The sequence below is a fragment of the Leptonotus elevatus genome, chromosome 8 (assembly GCF_054856555.1).
Source record: "Leptonotus elevatus isolate MCC_2025b chromosome 8, RoL_Lele_1.0, whole genome shotgun sequence".
Taxonomy (NCBI): Eukaryota; Metazoa; Chordata; class Actinopteri; order Syngnathiformes; family Syngnathidae; genus Leptonotus; species Leptonotus elevatus.
Window position 1 is genome coordinate 18,071,484 of NC_141246.1, and position 21,641 is coordinate 18,093,124.

At 39.2% G+C, this 21,641-nt stretch overlaps 1 protein-coding gene across 1 annotated transcript in view; it reads right to left on the minus strand.

Moving 5' to 3' along the window:
- Positions 1-448: 448 nt before the first annotated feature.
- The window catches only part of abcc6a (ATP-binding cassette, sub-family C (CFTR/MRP), member 6a), a 30,958-nt gene continuing 9,765 nt past the window's right edge, over positions 449-21,641 (minus strand). The window contains exons 4-31 of the mRNA XM_086082341.1: positions 21,286-21,423; positions 18,904-19,026; positions 16,471-16,532; positions 16,208-16,339; positions 14,581-14,787; positions 13,387-13,564; positions 12,986-13,147; positions 12,797-12,889; positions 12,105-12,308; positions 11,643-11,789; positions 10,031-10,118; positions 9,496-9,565; positions 8,886-9,012; positions 8,612-8,788; positions 8,382-8,549; positions 8,004-8,187; positions 6,626-6,710; positions 6,421-6,538; positions 6,122-6,329; positions 5,723-6,033; positions 4,304-4,503; positions 4,077-4,203; positions 3,829-3,930; positions 3,592-3,738; positions 3,346-3,504; positions 3,054-3,220; positions 2,779-2,973; positions 449-1,754 (exon numbers count right to left, since the gene is read on the minus strand). Coding sequence (XP_085938467.1) covers positions 1,646-1,754; positions 2,779-2,973; positions 3,054-3,220; positions 3,346-3,504; positions 3,592-3,738; positions 3,829-3,930; positions 4,077-4,203; positions 4,304-4,503; positions 5,723-6,033; positions 6,122-6,329; positions 6,421-6,538; positions 6,626-6,710; positions 8,004-8,187; positions 8,382-8,549; positions 8,612-8,788; positions 8,886-9,012; positions 9,496-9,565; positions 10,031-10,118; positions 11,643-11,789; positions 12,105-12,308; positions 12,797-12,889; positions 12,986-13,147; positions 13,387-13,564; positions 14,581-14,787; positions 16,208-16,339; positions 16,471-16,532; positions 18,904-19,026; positions 21,286-21,423 — 4,188 coding nt within the window. The 3' untranslated portion in view covers positions 449-1,645. The remainder of the gene's footprint in view (positions 1,755-2,778; positions 2,974-3,053; positions 3,221-3,345; positions 3,505-3,591; positions 3,739-3,828; positions 3,931-4,076; positions 4,204-4,303; positions 4,504-5,722; positions 6,034-6,121; positions 6,330-6,420; positions 6,539-6,625; positions 6,711-8,003; positions 8,188-8,381; positions 8,550-8,611; positions 8,789-8,885; positions 9,013-9,495; positions 9,566-10,030; positions 10,119-11,642; positions 11,790-12,104; positions 12,309-12,796; positions 12,890-12,985; positions 13,148-13,386; positions 13,565-14,580; positions 14,788-16,207; positions 16,340-16,470; positions 16,533-18,903; positions 19,027-21,285; positions 21,424-21,641) is intronic.

Genomic DNA, 21,641 nt, shown 5'->3' on the forward strand with positions numbered 1-21,641 from the left:
GCGTCTCCAACGTGTCAATCAATGAAAATGTCAAAAAGTGGTTCTCTTTATTTACGTTGTGTCATCACCCGCGAGGAATGAAAAAAACAACAAGCCTATTTTGACAAAGAAATTAGTAGAAAGTACAGATATAGTATTTGTTTTCAAATGCCTGAAGTAATATTAAAAAAGCTGTCAGAAGAATAAATAAATACTCAAGTACAGTACCTGATTTTTTTTAAACAGACTTACCACCATTGCTATATATATTGTTGTTGTTGTTGTTGTTGTTGTTACAATTAATAAAAAAAAAAGGTACTACATTATTAATACGGACTTCTACAGTATTGCTTAAAAACCTTGGACACTCATTTATTATTTTACATTTATATATTTCCTTTCCTTTTTTATTCCTTTGCTGTGTTATTGACAGTCTTTAACAGATATTAAGTGTAACACTACCATACTGTTGAATCACATACATGTTTATTTTTCAGCACAATGCATACAACAATACAATAATAGTAATTAGTCAGTGAAAAAGGAAAATAGCTTGTTATAAAAAGTATAAATATAATACAATCCTCAATATTGTAAAGACATGTTTTGAAATACCACATAAATAAACTATATGGTTTCTCTTTGAAAAGATTGTCTAAACCAGTAAGACAAAAACAGCATACTGACTTTTCTCCACGAAAAGCTCACAATTCTTTGAATCAAGGATCAAGGTCGTTGAGGACTATCTACACTTTGTAACGTCAGCAAAAAAATAGAACAATAGTGAGATCTCTCTACACATATACAGTATATATATGTATGGCCTGAGTTGTGCGGTGGTGGAGAGAAATTCACTCACCAAGATTTACTACCATTGTTGAGGAGAGGCATTCTCTTCATTCAATGTGGGTTTTCACATATATGCATCAGGTTAAATCTGACCAACAAAATTTCTTTGGGCTTTATGTGTTTACTTTGACAGAAATAACCAACTGCCTGCCAATGTTTTGGCTGACACAATTGTTTCCCTCCAATTCTCTGACATATAAATAATCTAAATTGTCTGCTTCAATCTCATTTCTGAAGACTCTGAAAACCTCAAATCCCTCACATTCAGCAGGTTGAACCCTCTAGTTGGTCAGTATGTCAGAGTAATTTCGGTCCTCGTTCTTGGAAAACAAAACAGTAAAGAAATGTAGATGACCTCTTTTTGGCATTCAAGGCTTAAAAATTGTGTAAGTAAACATCAACATCAAAGCCTGAGAAAACATTAAGTATATGTCATGTGCTTAATGACACCTATATAATACTGCTCCAATTCAAAACAGGATTAACAATCCATATAATTTGTGGTCACGTTCATTCCAGGCTTTGCCTTAATTCTTAAAAAGAATGAACGATTCCATAACTTTATGTATACATTATGAACAGCTTGCACACTCCCAGGATTCCAGTTTAGCGTCATTTACGTGTTGATATTCTGAGGATCTTTTCCTGACTCCGGACAGTATGCCCATATGTGTAAGGACTATGGGCTGTATTGGTAGCATATCTGGACCCTTAATGACAATGCCCTCAGTTGAGCTGCCACAAAGCTTGGAAGGGCCAATTCAACTTTTGTTGAAAAGCCATGGGAAAAAAACGGTGCCAAATTTGCACCAAGGTCCTAGACCAGCCCAGCTTCCCGGCACATTCGGAAGAACTGTCCCTGCTGTGCGATGAGGTTACTTGGAGAATCCATCTCAGAGATGTGGCCTCGGTCCATAACAATCACTCTGTAGAACAGAAAGAAGGGAAAAGGTATAAGAGTTACCAAAATTTACATTTACTGCCAATTTTCCATAACATTGCCATAACAAATACTGTATATATATATTTTTTTATTGTAATTAATCGCATGACTTCAACAGTTAACTGACAATTCATCGCAAATTTGATATCTGTTCTAAATGTACAATAAAAAAATTTGTTTTGGTTTTTATACTCTTGGTAACATAAAAGTAGATTTTTTTAAACTAATAGAAATATGGCTGCATCTTTTAGTCATTGATACAGTATTGTCATAATAATTCATAAAATTTAGTTAAAATTAAAGCGATGTACTGTACTGTAAAAACGAGTGTGATATTATTTGCGTTGAGGTCATTTTTCTGCCACTAGATGGCATAATTGCATTGTAAGACATTGGTGACAGCTCAGTGTATTTTTCTTTTCATATTATAGAGCTATCTAATCTTTAATGTGAAGTAACTTGTGAAATTTTGCACATTTTTTAAATTGTAAAATACAACTTGACCGCAGTGTCCACAAATATATGTATTGTTACTAAATAATACTGCTAAATTTTGTCTGCTGCGTTGTGACTGGAATTCCCCCAGTACAGGCTTTCCAAGTTAGGGGCAGTCATTAATCGCGCGTTACAAAAATGAGTGGCGTTAAAGGAATTTATATTAAGATTACTTTGTTACAGTGCACAAAGTGGAACAAACAATGCCAATTCATGCAATTTGCTGCTATAACTGAATTATCTTCAGTCACCGGGGTATAATAATTAGAACCGTAGTGTTGATGGAGAAAATGAGAAAGATGACCTAATTTCTTTTTCTCCTGCCTTTCCATACAATGTAGAAAGCAGTAATGCAGGAAAGACGTGTCGTGTCAATTGTGAGTTTTAGTAAATGTCGCAGGTCTCTAAAAAATTGGATGTTGTGTGGCAGTTTGGTCAACCCCGATCTCAAAGGTGGCGTCAAAATGTCTATTCTATTCGATTCTTTATTTTCCATGAAATTGATGGTATACCTTGTGTAATCCATGATGGTGTTAAGGCGATGAGCGATGGTAAGGACAGTGCAATCTTCAAACTGGGTGCGGATTGTGGACTGGATCAGTGTGTCCGTCTCCAGGTCCACAGCAGCTGTTGCCTCATCCAAAACCAAGATTTTGGTTTTCCTCAGCAAGGCTCTCGCAAGGCACACCAGTTGACGCTGACCCAAGCTATATGGATGATAACGATTTGTAGATGGTAAGAACCTAAATTCGATGGATTGTGTAAAATGTACAATTCATGTGTGTACCTGAGGTTTTCTCCTCCTTCTGAGCATTCATGGTTGAGTTTGTCAGGCAGGCTGCACACAAAGTTCTTAAGGTGAGCAAGCTCCAATGAACTCCAAACTTCTTCATCAGTGTAAGTGTCAAACGGATCAAGGTTCATCCGGAGGGAGCCCGAAAACAGCGCAGGGTCCTGCGAAAAAGACCCAAAGATAATTTGGTTACAGATCGAATCAAGTTGTTATTATTCCTTTGCTAGTAATCAAAACAGTTTATGCGAGGAAAGCCAGAGCTCAGTTTCTGTTGTTAATAACTTACTTGGGGAATGATAGTAATGCGTGATCGAAGATCATGGAGTCCAATGTTTGCGATGTTGACTCCATCAATAAAGATCTTTCCCTTTGCTGCTTCTAAGATTCTAAATATTCCCAGAGCAAGCGAGGACTTCCCGGCTCCCGTCCTTCCCACAATGCCCACCTGGAACACGTTGGAGATGTTTGATGAATCACAGAAGTCCCATGCAAGCCTCATTAGGTAAAATTCCCATTATTTTAAATCACTCACCTTCTCTCTTTCATGAATCTGCAAGGTAATGCCTTTCAAAGCCAACTCCAGGCCTTTGCGGTACTGCAACCCATAGTCCTGGAACTCTATAGTGCCTGTCTGGGGCCAATCCTGAGGCAAAGAACTGCCTTCTATGCTCCAGCTGGCCTGTATGACGTGAAGAGAATGAAATAAATCAGCTATAATAATATTAACAAAATTCATTTAGTAGAGTGCGTGTGTGGTGGAAACGCTGACCTCTTTCACAGTGTCAGCATACTCATTTACTCTTTCCACAGAAACAATGTTATTTTCCACATCAGTCCATGATCTTACAATCCAACTCAGGATTCCAGTCACCTACAAAAATGAGTTTGTTTTCATTACGAATAACAAGTATTCACCGATTCTAAACTGAAACATATTCATGCATACCACCATGCACCAGATATGTTGCTTTAATGATGTCGTTTTAAAGAGTAAATAGTCGGGCACTGATATCTCACCTGGAGGGAATGTGACACAGCCAAACCCACGATGCCTGGACTGAGGGTGGCTCTTCCCATTACTGACAGAATGGCAGCTGCTAACACCACTCCATTACCAACAAACTCTAGATTGACTGCCAGCCATCTGTGGATGAATCACTAATTTAATAGTTCTTATTGACAAAGGTAATACTCATTCTACTTAGTAATTAAAACATTTTTTTTTTAAAGAGAGTAATACTGACCGGGTGGCGACAAATCGGGGGAAGTAGGAGGTCTGGTTGAAATCGACCCTGTCATTGGCCTGCACAATAAACCTAGACTGATCCCCAAAGGCCCGGATGACACTGGCGCCCTGCACCGTCTCATTGAAGTGTGTGTAGATGGGGGAGCGGCTCACAGCTTCTAGCCTCCGCAGCTGACAGGAAGTAGCAACGTAGAAGCCCTGCAGCCCACAATGGAAACAATTAAGACATTCATAAAAGAAATCAAGAAAAAGCGCTTGGGGGTTACCCAGAATTGACATTGAAATTGTACCATTAGTGTTCCTATAAACTGCCAAGTCATATGAAAATTCAAAATCATGAGTTGTGAGCAGAGTTATTGTAGTTTTGGAATTTTCATTATAGTTAGTTATTTCGATTTGAGTTTTGCTTTTTTAATTACGTTAGTTTGAATTAGTTGTCAGGGCAGCTTTGTTAGTTTAAAAAAAATAGTTTTAGTTATTTCAAAAATGTTTTCATTAAAAAAAAATGTTGCGTATTACTTGTGTGCAAGATTTAATAAATGGTAAAATAAAAAAAGCAACACACTTCTTACCTCGCGTTGCAAGGTGAGCCATTGGAGCCAAAAGTCAAACACGCAAAATTGTCACATAGAGCGAAGTCATCTGAAGGTGTTTTTCTATTGGTTGCTGCTAGCTCATTCACTGCCATTGACGACTATAGACGTAAAAAATTCATGTGAACTATTTCTATTAGTTTAACATTTTTTCATTTCATTTAATTTTTTATGAAAACCTAGAATTTTTTTATTGTACATTTATAACAGATATAAAATTATCATGCGATTAATTACGATTAAACGGCCCTTATTTTTAATATCTTTTTTTGATTAGGCCCGACAGGCGATTACCTTTTTTAATTGTAATTAATCACATGACTTTACTAGTTAACTAACGATTAATCACAAATTTTATATCTGTTCTAAATTAACAATACATTTTTTTTCTAGGTTTTCATACTCTTGTTAGCAAAAGTGAAAAAAAAAAGTTAAACTAATAGAAATAGTTTAAATGAAATTTTGACGTCTATAGCCGTCAATGGCAGTGAATGAGTTCAATGACGTCACTTCTGTGCGACACACTTTCAAATGTCCTTATTCCGGTTAATATCGAAATAAATATACTTAAATCATATTTAAAATCAACCCCAAAGGCTCATGTATTAAATTAATTACCAAAGACATAAACTAAGGACATTTTCACTACAATTATAGTTAGCTTAAGTTTTGTAAACATAAAATGTAGTTTGAGTTAGTTTTTGTTTTTTAAAAAGCATCTTTGTTTTTATTTTATTTTATTAATGAAAATGTATTTTTTTTTTATATTATAGTTTGAGTTTATTCGTTGGTTGTGAGTTGAAATTCTTGAGATGGAAGGTTACCTGGACAAAGGCGTAGAGGAATGCAAGTGGCAGGATGATCACAGCGGCAAAGGGTGTTGCCATGAGCACAATGATGCACACTTCCATGAGTTTAAAAACGTAGCTCAGCATCATCTTCAGGCCCTCGGGCACCATGCAGTCAATGGCGTCAATCTCTTTGGCAAAGCGGTTGAGCAAGTTGCCGCTGGGCGTGCACTCAAAGAAAGACATAGGCGAATGCAAAACATTGACCAGAAGGTCCATGTGCAGGTGGCGGGAGGCAATGATGCCGCAGATGGAAATCGCTACGGTTGTACCAAAGATTGCGATGCCTGAGGAGACAAAAAAGATGCTTGGTTATGTTTATTGCAGAACAAACTTGGGGAAAAATGGAAATAAAAGGCAAACATGGATCCTAACCTTGAACAAAACCCAGTGCTCCAAAGACAGACAGTTTCAGGTCGGCATCAATCTGGGTACCGTTAACAATTGGGTCATCGGCCCACATGCTCAGCCAGTAATTGTAAGCCAGCGAGGCTCCTTGCTGAAAGGCGTACAGGAAGACAATGGGAATGATGGTGGCCAGGCCTATGGTCTTAAAGTACTTTTGGTACATCTCCAGTCGCACCTGTAGTGGGGGGAAAATAAAATAGTCATCAGCCAACTGATAGGCTCTCTATTTTTTTTAAAGAAATCCTTGAATTATACACTCGTCTTACTCGTCCAGTGTGGGCCTTGTCAACCTCTGTGAGCTTGCCAAGCTCCTCGGGGACCTGTTCCTGCTCTGTTTCAGACACAGGCTCCATATTCTGCAAGTTTGTATTTGTTGTGTCACCCCTGGGACGAAAACGGAGAGAAGTCAGTTTCATCAAATTCAGTAAGAAGCTTGCTTTGGTCTGTTTTGTGGGGCCCAGTTTTACCTACCCAATGAGCTGCTCCTGAGACAAATCTCTGGAGAATGGCATGAAATCAACCATGCTGAGACGAGCGTTAGACCTCCTTGAGCCAGCTACGAGAAAGTCATGTTTTGCATTATTATAGGTTACTGTATTTGTCTCTTATACACTGATCAGCCACAATATGAAGGCTGCTTACACAATATAATGGGATTTAAAGACTATATAAAAATGTCTTTACAAAGATTATGATGATAGAAACTGTCATTGTCAATTAGGGCTGTCAAAATTAAAGCTATTAACTCTAGAGATTAAAGCGTTTAAAAAAATAACTCAGTTTTATTTACTTCCTGTGGTGGCCTTAGCCTCTGCTCATGTTTGCAGCCAGACTTGGAAGAGGTCACCGGCAGGAAGATGGATAAACGTGGAATAAAGTTAGTTTTACTTCCTGTGTTACTTGCTTGACGCTTGCTGGAGAATTCTAAAAGAATGTGAGCACTTTGCAACGGCACATTCAAATAGCAGATTAGTTGTATGTCTCTTGCGGATCAAAATAATCTCAAATCAAATCAAATCATCTCAAATTACCTTTACACGGTCTCGCAAACAATTGCTGCTGGAGAAGTTTTGAAAAGATTATAAGATGCAGGTAAAGAATTTTTTAGCGACAGTTTGTGTATTCAAGGATTTAAAAACTCTAACAGAACAGTCTTTGAATCTAAATATACTTTCCAATCTGTTACTCAAGTTAATATCTGTTACAAGCTTTGTAGAACATAGTAGTAGAAAAATGTGATTAAATTGTGATTAATTAAAGAGTATTGTGAAATTAATCAAAGGATGACCGTATTTGACTTACCAAAAAAAGAGGACACTTGGCCCAGTCTCGAGATATATAAATGATACTCAAACTTGACTCAAATTAAAAATTAAAAAAAAAAAAAAAAGTCCTTCTTGACAAAAGAATAATGACATAGTGTTCTATGCGCAACCCTTTTTGCTCCCGTGATCCAAATTTTTTTTTTTTATGTGGGGGGCTGCCCACACAGCTTTGGACCTTATCTGAACGCTCAGGACGTGAGGTATGTAAAAAGCTAACCTACTTTTTTCTTAAATAAACAAAACGTTTTAAAATATAACAATAATAACAAACAGACATTCCCGCAACATAAAATCTGCATACTTTTCCCTCAATCGAGCAGGCCATGGTCTACCAGCCAGGGTAACAAGACGGTGCACTCCGCCTCCCATTTCCCAATAAAAATCTGACATTTTCATAAAATGTATACAGCGCCCAAACAGGGTTGAAAAGTGGACATGACCAGGCAAAAGAAGACATTTGGTCACCCTAATATAGCAAAAACCATTTAAAATGTCAGGACATGGATAGACTCCTCCTCACTCACCTCTTTGTATGGCGCTTTCCTTCCGGTCGGTGCTGGCAAAGGTATGTATGAAATCCGCAAAGGCGCCACGGCGGCTGAGGAGTTCCTGGTAAGAGCCGCTCTCTGTGATTTCTCCGTTTACAAGTACAAAGATGAGGTCAGCTTGCGGCAGGAAGCTCATCCCATGGGTCACCAGGATACGGGTCTGCAGGGCCGCACAAATGAGAGAAATTGGATGAATGCACAATCCAACACTACATTGTGGCTGTCTGAAGACAAGAAATTCCGCCAAAGTGGCGGTTTTTGTTTTGTTACAACAACAATGCAGGCCGCAATCTTGTTAGTGGTTGAGGTGTTGTGAAAACGCAATTTCTCTATGAGAAATCGGTGGCATTCTACCTTGTCTCTAAGCACTCCCTTGGGTCCGATAACTTTGTCGAAGATGTGCTGACCAACGTGTGCGTCAACAGCAGACAGTGGGTCATCCAGCAGGTACACATCTGCCTTCCGATAGACAGCTCTGGCCAAGCTCACTCTCTGCTTCTGTCCACCGGAGAGGTTTAGGCCCTGTAAGGGAAGACTGTGAGGCAAAGTTCATAGAATTTAAGAATTTAATAAAACATCTTTACCTTCTCTCCGATTTCTGTTGCATCGCCAGCGGGTAGGATGTTCAGGTCAGGCAGCAGGGCGCAGGCCTCCAACACACGGTGGTACCACGTCTTCAGCTTTTCACGGCCGAAAATGATATTGTCTTGCACTGTGGCGTTTTGTATCCAGGCCTGCTGAGGCACATACGCTGTAGAACCCTGCAAATAGGCATATTAAAGAGAAGGCTCAAAGTGTTAATGTATTTACAGATACGAACATAACGAGGGCTTGAATGTGGAGAAGACTCTGTCGTACCTTCACAGTGACGCGGCCGCTTCTCTTCTCCGTTTCGCCAAGCATGGCAGACAGTAACGACGACTTTCCACTGCCCACATGTCCGACCACAGCCACAAGGGAACCCCGCGGCACATGGATGGAGATTCTGTGAACAGAAACAAGAAAAGTTCTGTTTGTCACTCCTGATTCACTTTTTAAAGGGAAAGTCAACCCCCCCAAAATTCTTGACAATATGTTCTATGCAGCCCAACTAGTCTAAATATGGTATTTTGGTTAATATTGTGTTAGTGGAATATGAGTTAAGCAGCAAAATCCAGCCGTTTTATCCATCTCAAAGGGGGCGGCTATTTTGCCACTTGCTGTCGACCTAAGTTGGCATCACAGTTGCTCAGGCAACGACCAATCACAGCTCACCTGTTCTCTGAAGCTGAGCTGTGTTTGGTTACCTGAGACCTGAGCAACTGTGATGTCATCTTAAGTCGACAGCAAGTGGCAAAACGGCTGGATTTAGCTGCATAACTCATATTCCACAAATGTGATGAGTGAGGTCACATATAACATATTTATTGTCAAGAAATGTGTAGGGTTGACTTCCCCTTTAACTACCGGTACTCTTGATAGGTCTTACTTTTTAAGACATGCAGGGCCCTCCGCAGCCCAGCTAAAAGTTCCATTTTCAATCAGCACATCCTCCCCATCTAAGCAGGAGAAAAGAAAATGAGCCATAAAATGATGCATATAGAGATAACACTTTAAAAGAAATGCCCCTTCAAGAGATTCATCAGAGGGCTGTCAGGCTGCAATTACAAGTAGATTTACTTCATGGTACGAATTACAGACTGTTTGAGCAAGTGTTGACAGATGTGAGACAGAAAAGTAGAGCATGTTTGCCTAATTTCTCTCCCCGTAAATCTAACATCTGAATTCTTGCGCTGATTTATGTTCGACCACTAAATGGGAGCATCCTGTCATTACTTTGTCTGTCTGTCACCCTGGAGGCCCAGGAAGTGACAGTGCACATCATTTATGTCAAAATATTGTGCTCCACAAACACAAACAACTCAATCTTGCGGTATGCCTACATTTATTATGACAGTCTTTATATGGGGAAATAGCAGCTTCTTCCTCCAGTGTAATCATTTAAACATAGGTGGGGTTCTTACCAGAACTCAATGGAGCCTTCAAGACATTGTCCTCTTTGAGCTCCTCCGAGCACAGATATTTTCCCAGACGGTTTAGTGAAACCAAAGCCTGGAACAGAGAAAGTAGTTCATCCTCTGACTATACACCGGCCGGCCACAACATTATGTCTTGCGAAATCCAGTGTGCTCTAATAGAGCTGTAGCAAGGTTTTGAATGGCGCTGTCAGAAATGATTTCATTCAAGTAGTCTGCCAGAGTGTTTTTGCGCCATATCGTACTTAGAGCTCTTCAAATATATTGGTTACCTCATTCAGCTACATGCGAGTCCAAATATTACACATGGCTCCCAGTATGTGGGTGTGCTGTTTTAAGATTACATTAAAAGGAAGACATTGTTGGAGATGAGCGGAGCTCCAAAAGTCATGCATTCTATTTTTATAGCGCTTTTTTAGACACACTTTACAGAGGAATAGATTTTACATTATTCATGCACACTGTGGTGGCAGTAAGGTACTTAAGTAGCCACAGCTGCCCTGGGGTAGGCTGACCGAAGCGGGGCTGGCAAACATTTGCACCTCCCATACACCAACGTGAGTAGCACTGGAGGTAATGTGTGTGAAAGGTCTTGCTCAAGGACTCAACGGCACATGACCTGTGGAGAGCGGGGATTGAACAGCCGACCTTCTGGTTACTGAACGACCGTCTCTACACCCTGAGCCATGGCCGTCTTCCAAAGTATTGGACCATAATAACTAAAAGCATCTCTGAATGTTTACGTGGTATACTAAGGAGAGGTTCACATGAGGATTTAAGATGTCTGTCTGGTGTATAGTTAGTTGGCATGTACGAAAATAAGGCAATGCAGCACCATTATGAGAGTTAAAAAACAACAACAAGTAATATATTAAAATCGATTCTGTATTTAACCACAAGCCAATGGAGAGACTTGTAAACTGGAGTGATGTGCTGGTACATGTTTGTTTTTGTTAGAAGTCTAGTTTGCAGCATTTGTAATAAATTTAAGTTTGTCAAATGTTTGATTTGTTAATTTGGGGGGGGGGGGCATTACAGTAATCTAAATGACTAAAGATTTCAGAATGAATCCATTTTACAGAGTCTGATACAGATAAAAATGATTTAACTTTTGAAATGTTCTTTAAATGATAAAATAGAAAAAGAGGAAATATTATTTTCAAAAATCACGCCATAGGTTTCTGATGTGCTCACTGGGTTGTACAGAGATGCCTGAGAGAATTCAGGCCTACCAATGACATTTTGAAACATTTAAATTGGAGAAAATTCTCTGCTGTTCAGTGTAGCTAATAATCTGGATGAGATCCTCAAGTGAGGCGAGGTGTTCAACAGACACAGATACGTATAATTGTGTCTCATCAGCAAAATATTTATATGATAAGTTATGTTGTTGTTTTATGGAACCAAGTGGGAGCAAGTCGTCACACATAGACAAGAGATTTTAGAAATGCAATTAGACTGATGTCTAGCAGCGTATCTGATAGCATAGTGTTAAATTAGTAGCTCACTGGCCATTATATTTATTTATTTATGAAGGCTTATGCATTATTTGGGAGTGTAAGAACAAACAATATGATGGCAATTTTGAGTGTATGCTTACCTGCATGGTTGTGCTTATTGCAAATGGAAGCTGGCTAAGTGGGGTCTTCAGAATGTTGATAAGCGCCATTGAAACAAAAACCTTCTGCGCGTCCAGGATGTTTTTGTCATCAAGCATTATGTAGACTCCAAACATTGCGAAAGCAATCTGGAGGATGGCAACACATACGATTATAGAAATGCAGAAATGCGCCCACACTCGCATTCACACAATTTAAAGCCTTCAACGAACATAAAACACATATTTTCGGAATGTAAGAGGAAGTTGACGATAACCCATTATATCTAAATATAAATAGCTTTCACTTATACGAGGCTTTTCCCCCTTCAAGGTATTCAAAGCGCTTCAACACTGTCTCCTCATCCACATGCCAATGATGCAGCATTGATATTAGTTTTGTACTTTTATGGTGCTTTGTTAATAAAAAAGTAAAGTATTTTGAGTGAAGTGTTCAAATCTTACCATGAAAGAAGAAGAATTAAAAGATGCAATCGAGATGGAATAAAGGATCTGGGATTTCTTCAGGGCCTTCAGCTCTTTTTCTCGATAGCCCAACACTTGCTCCAGGAAGGCCTTCTCCCAGGCATAGAACTTCAGAATCTTTATTCCATTCAAGATCTCGTTCATTAGTCTGATGCGGCCATCCATGAACTTCATTTGAATTTCCTGTTAACCAGAAAAACATGTCTTAACTTTTATTTATGCACAACAAATAGCAGAGAATGTTTGTGAGCATGGACCTCTTCTCTCAATACAGCATAACATTTGTTTTCTTCTCCTGAATATAATATAACTTTTGAATATAGTAACAATTCATGACAGTTTTGCAATTAAGGGCCAGAAATGCGGTCACAATGCAGTACTGGGTTTGATTAAATTAGACTTCAAATTCATAAAACCGCTTGACGTCTCCGAGAATTGCGAAGCTCTATCCAGTCATTGTTGTATCGCACTATGAAGGGTGGAGCAAAAGACAAGACAAAGTGTACCATCCAAGCCCCAAACCCACATGGCTCCTCGGCTACTATCTAAACCAGATGTGACAATCTGGACCCTGTTTGGTCCAGATTGGCAACACGAGAGCTGCGCTGAAAGAAATCGTAAGGATTCCTGTGTTATTATTATTATTATTAATAATATTATTATTGTTATACCTGCAGCTTGCTTCTCTTCTTTGCTATCAGTCCATTCAGTGGGAAAATGAGGATGACTGTGGAAATTCCTGCCAAAGCTGATGGTCCAAGGTGCTACCAAAAGGAAGGCAAACTGTCGTTATAGTAGTAGTAGTAGTACAAGAAGTTTCAGTCAGACAAATCAAATGAGAACATTCTACATTCACATACTTGCCACAGGAAGAAAAGACAGAGGGCAATTTCTATAGGGGCCAGCCAGACAGCGTTGAAGTAAACCACAAAGTCCATGAGCTTCTGAGTATCTGCTGAAACCAGATTTACAATCTCTCCAACAGTGCAGGTTCTTCTGGCAGAGCTATTTATCACCAAAGACTGGAATGACAACAAAAGAGACATTCTCTTGTTGAGTGCACTGTAGAAATGATATATGCTGATATAAAGATGCGAATCCTACACTATATGGAGAAGTGTCTTGGAAAAATGAATGAATCAATGAGGGTTAGGCTAGACGTCTTGACCAAGTCTTCATCTTAACATGACATTTTATTTTTTGACGTCTGTCAGAATATGGTGGAATAATGAAGTTTTGGGTCAGGATACACAATGCTCACCTTCCTGTAAACAAGGCCCATAACAGCAGTCTTAACCCTCATCCCCACTGTGAAGCAAGTGTACATGTACTGATGGTTGAAGAGGGACTGGAGGCAAGAGAGCAGGAACATGAGAGTGGCGTAGAAGTAACCCTTCCACAATGGCGCATCTTCATCTCTCATGAAGCCCAGGAGAAGGCTGAAGACAGAGCGGAGAGCAGAGTTTGCACATTTGCATGCACCGCTTACACAAATCAAGAAGAATCAGATACAATTTCCCTGTCAACAGCATTCAAATTCAGACTTTCGTGTGTCTAGTGATTGCAACACAAATTCACTTCAATTAAAACAAAGCGGCTTTGTTTGCGCAACATTGCTCAGCCCGTAGCCAGCCTGCACTCACACCATGCCAGCAAGTGTCTTATTGTGGTCTGTCTGTGTCTGTGCCATTCACAGACCTACGCTGTGTGCCTTACTGAGGCAAAGGGCTGCGGTTTCGTCTACTTCTTGTTTACAAATCCATGACTCTAATTAACACTTCAAATAAATCAGTGTTTGTGCCTGAAAAACAACATTCCAGTCTCACCACTGGAGCAGTACGGTGAGAGGGGGCCTTGACTTGCTGTCATTGTTGCCAGATTACAGAGTTTTGTTTGGTTGTCTTTGACACAACTGCCTACAAAACGACAATGGCATTAGTATCTGGGATAAATACGGCACATGTCTGAATTTAAATTTCAATGTGATATTTTTGTTGGCCGTATTTTTTAAATCATCAATTTTTTGTTTTCAACTGAATTCCATCCAGGTAGGTTGAGTCCAAGTTTGGAGCTTTTGGCAGCTGCTTTATGCAGTACATTCAACTCAGTGTCACTTGGTTTGTGGGGCGCAGGAACAACACAAACTCAACAGTTTCTATTTCTAAATATAATGACTTATAAAACTGCACTATACCTCAAACCTCATTTTATTTATTTATTTTTTTTTAACCAAAAATGCCCAATTTGTGTCAGACGTGTGTTCACAAAATCTTCAAAACAGCTCTTTGTGATCTTGGAGCCCCCAATATCAAACAGCATTAACCTTACACTTAGAGAATGGACAAAAGTATTTGGACACTGTGTGTGTAATGTGAGGTGTCGCAATATTGTACTTTGGTCCATATAGTGTAACCTAAAATTCTCATATAAGACAAATTGCTGTGCTTCGTCTTACCTCAACACCTGAGGAATGGCGAACATGAAGATATCATGGAATATGATACACATGGTACCAGTAAGGAAGTATGGACCAAACTTGCGTGCCAGAGTTCTGAACAGAAAGAAGCCAGAGCTCTGCTCTTTGTGAAGCTTCCTGAGGAGCTGGGCTTGGTCGGGCATCCTGCTCCCCAATGCCACACCTGATGTCAAGGCCTTTTCCTGCCTGACATGGGGGTGAGAAACATAGTCACACACATGCTGGGGCCCATTATTATTATTTACTATGCAACACATTGGCTCCATCTTTATGCATTGTACAGTAGGAATGCATTTGTAATCTTAGCACAGTCACACTTTGTCTGGACCATTAAATCAAGTTGGGTCAAGATGAGAGCTGGCTATAGTGAAAAATATGAATTGATTGAATTTATTGGGGAAATGTTCTTTATGGTGACATTTTGAAAGCAGTGGAACGGATGATATTACAGGCCACATGAGCAGGTTGGTGAGTACTGTCTAACTCAGGGGTCAGCAACCTTTCCTGTCAAAAGAGCCATTTTAGGCCAAATAAATAACCAAAAATGTGTCTGGAGTCGCAAAATATTGAATTATTGTGATGAAGAAAACAGTGTGTTAGGGTTAGACTAATGTACTGAGGTCGTAAGAGGTAAATAGAGCTGCACCATAACACAAAAATATGCAGCATCCAATGCGTAGAGATTCATTTTCTTCTACCTTTCGTCTCTTACATTTTTTTATATTTCTTGGAGTAAATTTTCAGAGTTCATTTTTTCATACATTTTTTTTTACTTCTGTCAAATTTTAGAAATTTTTGCCAATTTTATGGACATCTTATGCTCATTTTCTGCATCTCTTCTTCCCTTTTTGGACATTTTATGGCAATTTTTTTGACATTTTGTTCTACCTTTTTTGCTATCAGTTTTCTGACATTTTGGGCAATTTTGTGGACATTTTATGTTAATTTCCAGGATTTCTTCTTTTGTTTTGGGATATTTTATGGTTGCTTTTTGAACATTTTCTTTCTGGCCTTTTTCTGCCTTTTCGGGGGCAATTTTGTGGACATTTTATGGTAATTTGGGGGATTTCTTTTGTGTTTTGGGACAATTTATGGTTACTTTTTGGACATTTTTAGGTCATGTTAAAAAGTTTTTCATCAAATCTTTCATCTATCTTTTTCTGGCCATTTTTAAATTTGGACGCTGACATTTTTTTAAATTTTTAATTATTCATTCATTCAATTAAAAAAATATTTAATTTAAAAACTAAATATATAAAAACAAATAATATTTTCTACAACATCCACAGGGAGCCACAGAAGAGGAACTAAAGAGCCACATGTAGGTGCATGCACAATCAGAAGAGATTATTAATGAGCACAGCATGTGCACTTGTGCACTGCTAACATTTTACTAATGTAATCTGTGGTGCTTGCTCTACCTTTTGATGCCAGGAAAATCAGGTTATGTCGTCAGCGTTATTATGAAATAATGACTGGCATGATGCAACTTGAATAAAAAGTGTTACAAACCAGAGAAACGTTTTTACATGTGATTTAAAGTGTCTTTGTGCAATCTGAATGTTTTTGTATTTTTATATATCTTAATTGCATAAGTTTATCTCACTTTTGAATTTTGGCACATTCCACTGTCCAATCCTCTTGCAGCACAGAAATAATCTTATGTGACGTGTCTTCCTCTCTCAGCGTCCATAGATCTTCTGCTGCCAGAGGAGTGCGATATCCCTTCACAACAAGTCTGAGGAGTAAGCGTGGTAATGATTCACACATAATTATCAACAGATCACACACACACACTTGTAAACAAGTACAAATGTTGCTGGGCTGAGTCATTTGTGGGCTCAAAAAGGGAGGTTTTGAGGACCTTACCCGGTAAACCACCAGAAGAGAATCTTGGACAAAAAAGAGGCGTCTTTCACAGGGCAAGGATTCTGCAACAGAAATAAGAAAACAGAGTGATTCTTTTTTTAACCTTAAATGCTAAGCCTCTGCGCTTTTACTGAGTATAATAGCAAAGAGTGTATTTATGAAATGCAAATAAATGGTGTTTTAGAGTCGAGGCTATGAGCTCCCACGAGTCAGCATCCTGTAACTAGAGCCCAGTGTTAGCACAAGGTATAAATGATGTTTGAGGTCAAAAGCAGCAGACGGAGAGGAAATGTGTCATCGCAAACTGTCCTATACATATGCACACAGACACACGCGTGCACACAAAAAGTTTGCCTCCTCAACCATATGTTTCTCTGCATCCTGCCACCCACTCACCAGGCTATTTGCTCTCTTTATACCAACACTCCAACGTTTCATCCTTCACTTCCTCTCTCACTGTGAGTAAGTCTAACCAGAGGAGGAGAAGGAAGTGGAGGAAGAAGAGGAGGACACACCAAGGAACAACCAATGGGTGTGTCCACGACGCCAGTCTGTGGCTTCTACACCGCACCAGCGGCCAGAAATCTGCTAGGGACTTTTCCAGCTGTTTTTATGGTTTATCACCAGGGAAATATTACATCACAACACTGTTTGATTGATGAGGGCCTCACTTTCAGTGACCTGAAGAGGTGGTTTGGTAGGCAAAATATCAGGAACAGCTCTCAATATGACGTTATGCAGTTCTACACTACTGGAAACTACCATAATAAAGATGTAGTTGATATTGTAACAAATACAAATAATTAGCTTGTGAAAAAAGGAGCTGTATGACGACGTATTACGGTCAATTAGCGAGAATGAAATGAGAAAAGACAGTTGACAAGAGAGTCCTGAAGCAGGACGTCTGTGGCAGCATTTACGTAATTTGTCAACCAGTCACGTTGAGTTTGGTTGTGACGCCAGGGTACACACATAAATTGCACACTTGTTTCGGTAAACGGTAAATTGACTTTAAAGCTGCCATTAATGTCCTACTTTAGGATTCTCTTGTCGATTGTCATCGCGACGACGACTTAAAATTTCGTCATGACGAATTTCAATCTTGTAATGATGAATTTAAATCTCGTGTTGTCATATTTTTTTCCCGTTGGGTGATAGTACGCCGTTGTAGAGCCGTGTTCAGTGATTGCTAATGGACAATTCCGAGCTTACGTCACAATAACGTCACTTGGTGAAAAAAAGCTCTCCGCTTATTGAAAAGCATTGGACGTTGTAATTTGATTTGTGAGGATTATTTTGATTTCAAAATGTGATGTAATGCTGTTTGACTACTAAAACAATCTGCCTGCAATGGCAAAACTGTGATAAGAACAGAAATTGGACGTAGTTGGTCGAATGTTAGATGAATATCCTTACATTTATAGGCACATCTACATTTATACATTAAAATGAAAGAATCAAAACTGAGTAGGTATACAATTTAGTTAATAGGTCATCTGAATATTGTACATTATGATAGTAATGTAGAAACTGTTCCTTAGAAAATTAAAGCGTGCGACGTGCTAGCTAAAACATGTCAAAAGACTAGCATATGGCACGTTAGCTAGCATGGAGCTGCGGTGTTGGTTTGGTCTTGGATTGAGTTAGCCTGGCCAGCTAGTCTACACACTTTGAATATCCTATTCATTTGTGTCAAAAATGTCAGCGATGGATGATTGGAGTGATGTTTTGCCTATTTTTATTTAGGATATATGTTTGCCCTCGTGTTGCTAAGAAAACGCGCGGCCGACAAGAGAGGAGGGGGCTTCACTCCCTTTATATAGCTAATGATGCAAGCTGGTTAACGCCTAAAATATGTAGAAAACAAAATAATACATTTTATCACACTCATAATTCTTACCACTTAGGAAGTGCTCACTACAAAGCACCGTGGTGTTGGTTAGCCTCCACTATTTCACAGCTTTTACACGTTCAGGGTCCATGGGAAAAACATGGAATGGTGTTTTCCACCATATTATGGTTGGAACATCCAACCATACAACTAACTTTAATGCATGATTTTCTGAGCGCTTTATTTGCCAGTCACAGGTAAACTCAATACAATACGCCGTTATTTTTTATCGTGTAAGGGCCGTTGCGTTGAAATGTAAAAAATGCCAGATGTTAGGAATTGTTGTTTCAGGTTCCACTGGACATTGAAATACGTGTGTCATGTTAACGGTATGCAGGAGGACAAGTAAAAACCACACATGCGTGTTCACACTCTTCTCACAGGAAGCTAAAGCAGTGAGGTAAGAAGGTGAAGAGGTGAATCACATCATTGCCTCCAAAAGGCACAGTGTCCTGCAAACAAAAGTTTTGGACCACAAGATGCTCAGGTAGGATAACACTGGAGTGTGTTAACAAAAGTGGGATACATTTTCCTCTCCCTACCTTCTCAAAGACGTGTTTCCCCTCTGGAGGCAGGTCGGCAAAGCAGCACAAGAAGAGCTGGACCAGTTGAATGGTGAAGTAGGAGAAAAAAGCCAAGTATCTCACAATATCTGAGTCAATGCCCTGTGGAGTAAGTAAACAGCAACCTTAAGAGACCACGATGGCAACACATGAGTCAGTGAGTTGATTTGGTGTAATCTATTACAGGCCCGTTTTGTAAGTCAGACTTATTTTCTTTAAAACCACAAAGACAATTAATGGTTTTGTGGATGGAAATGTCAAAGCAAAACTAACATTATATAACCAACAGTTTTCAGTAGCATCAACATGTTGTTTTGATGGCTTCATCTCCACCAAATTTCCTCAACAAATCACACAAAATTCCATTGACTTCATCTATCTTCATTATGGTTTTGAGTGCACTTTCACCAGAGTCACAGCACTCAATGGACTTTCCCGTTTATTTCCTTTTCCCCCATACGTGCACACATGATATGGTTTAGACTGTACACCCACAACACAGATGCAATAGTCAAGTTTTAGAGCATAGTTGCGCTAAATATACACAAAATATTGTCATATAAATGTTGTAACATTTAAATGTGCCTCTCAGTCACCCGGACACACAAGTGTAAATCGGGAAATTGTGGTTTTAGTAACTTTAGTAACACTAGTTTTGTGACTTTCAATTAAAGGATCAGCTGTGATATAAACTACTTATATGTGTCTGTATGCAGAACCCTTTGTAAATGTTATTCTTGTCATACAGATATACACAAGCTGTTTAGTTTGGCACGTTTTCACTCTTGGGTCAGCGCCACAGCCACAACGAGTTTGTTGTGCAACAGTATGGGTATGTATGCAATCCAGAACGACGGTAAACATAAACAATTTTCTCTGAGCACTATGGAGCCGTGCCCAGAAAGGGGTTATAATGTGACCAAATGGATCTTTTTACATATAGAAAAACAAGGTTAAGTTGGTCAGAAGTGTGGATGAGAAAAAAATGTAGGTCAAGTAAGAATGGCCAAGGGTCCACAAACATGAACCCTGTCTTCAGCCTTCAACAATGTCACTTTCTTCACATATGTGTCAGGAAAATATGTGACAGCAAAGTGTCTATGGCAATAAGTACATTTTACAGTATACTGTAGATTTGTTACATGTTACATCATCGTGATTTCCCCAAGGTTTTCTTCTGGTACACCATCGGTGTAAATGTGTGAGTGAATTATTTTCCTTACATGGCCAGGCTGTACCTCACCTATACCCAAAGTCTAACGAAATTGGCAGGGTAAAGGGAACATATAGGCAAACAACCGTTCACACCCATATTAACACCTGTGAACAACATAGAGTCCTCTATAAAACTAAGATGCATGTTTTTGGATTGAGAAAACCAGTGCATGTGAGTGGTGCACATTCAGACTTCTCGCAGGAAGGCCTGGCAGACCTGCTCACCTCTAGGCCAATGTGCCGCAAATTATAATGAATCATGTTATTTATAATTATCGTTGGCAGTTATAAGGATGCCATTGGAAATGAGATGGATAAACGTTCAATAAGTATAAACAATAAATGGAGAAAATAAATCGAATAAAAAGCTATTCAAATCTCATTCATGTGTAACTGTGTCTATCAGATGAAAATAAGACGGGCTGGAATTAAGAAAGAATTGAATATTATGCTGTAGAGAAATGACACGAAAGAGAAAAATGGTGTCCGTGTGTGTTTTATAACATTGAAATCAAAATGTCTGCCCAAAGTGTGAAAATTTGAAGTGTGTATTATAGATTAACATCTGGCAGTGCATTCACAGTGAATGAGCCAATAGCGGCAGCACTGACGTTCTTCTGGTCTGACCCTGCACTGCCATGGCTCACCAGCATTTATCCCAGACCCATCATTACAACCCCCAAGCAGTGTGGGAATGTCACACTGAGGGCGATAAAACCCAAAATATGGATGCGTGTTTGTTTGTGTGTTTTTTCTTTCTTTTTAGAAATGAAACGAAACGCCCCAACCAAAATATAAACTTAGCCCCATTCAACAATGGTTGCAGTGTTTCACAGCAGGCACAGGAAGAAAAGAAAAATTTAAACGCACGCAGGCTTGACCAGAATTGGCAGTGTCATCCCCCAACACATGGTTAATGTTCAGTTACCCTGGTTTAAAATGGAGGATGAAATAACACTTTGCTGACATAGCATATAGCTCAAGCTGCGCTCTTGGAAATGTGTGTCTAGACTATGGGCAGCAGCACATTTGGTTAGATATGACTGCATGCTATTTGAACCTACAGGTTCAATGGGGACAAACCTGATATATAAAACAATCATAATAATGGAGTATTGCAATCAATACATAACAATAACAACATACCTCATCTATGGCCAGCTGGATTTTTGCTCTGAGAGGCACCAGGGAACAAACAACAGCCAAGACCCAGAAGAGGAAGAGGAATACAGAAGAGCGACAACCTCGTATTCTTTCCAACTGGATGATACATAGAGCCAGAATCTGAACAGAAACAGAGAGACGGAAATGATTTATACATTTATAGGGGAAACTTCTTGCCAAAGCTAGCAAAAATAGTGCCAAACTCATACTGAGGCTTGGAATTCTGTTATGATTTCTACCAGTTAAAGCAAACATTAACACACATTTCATTTTACTATGCTGCAGTATTTTATAATATGATGCTTTCATGAGGCCAGAGAGTAAGGCAGTACGCTTCA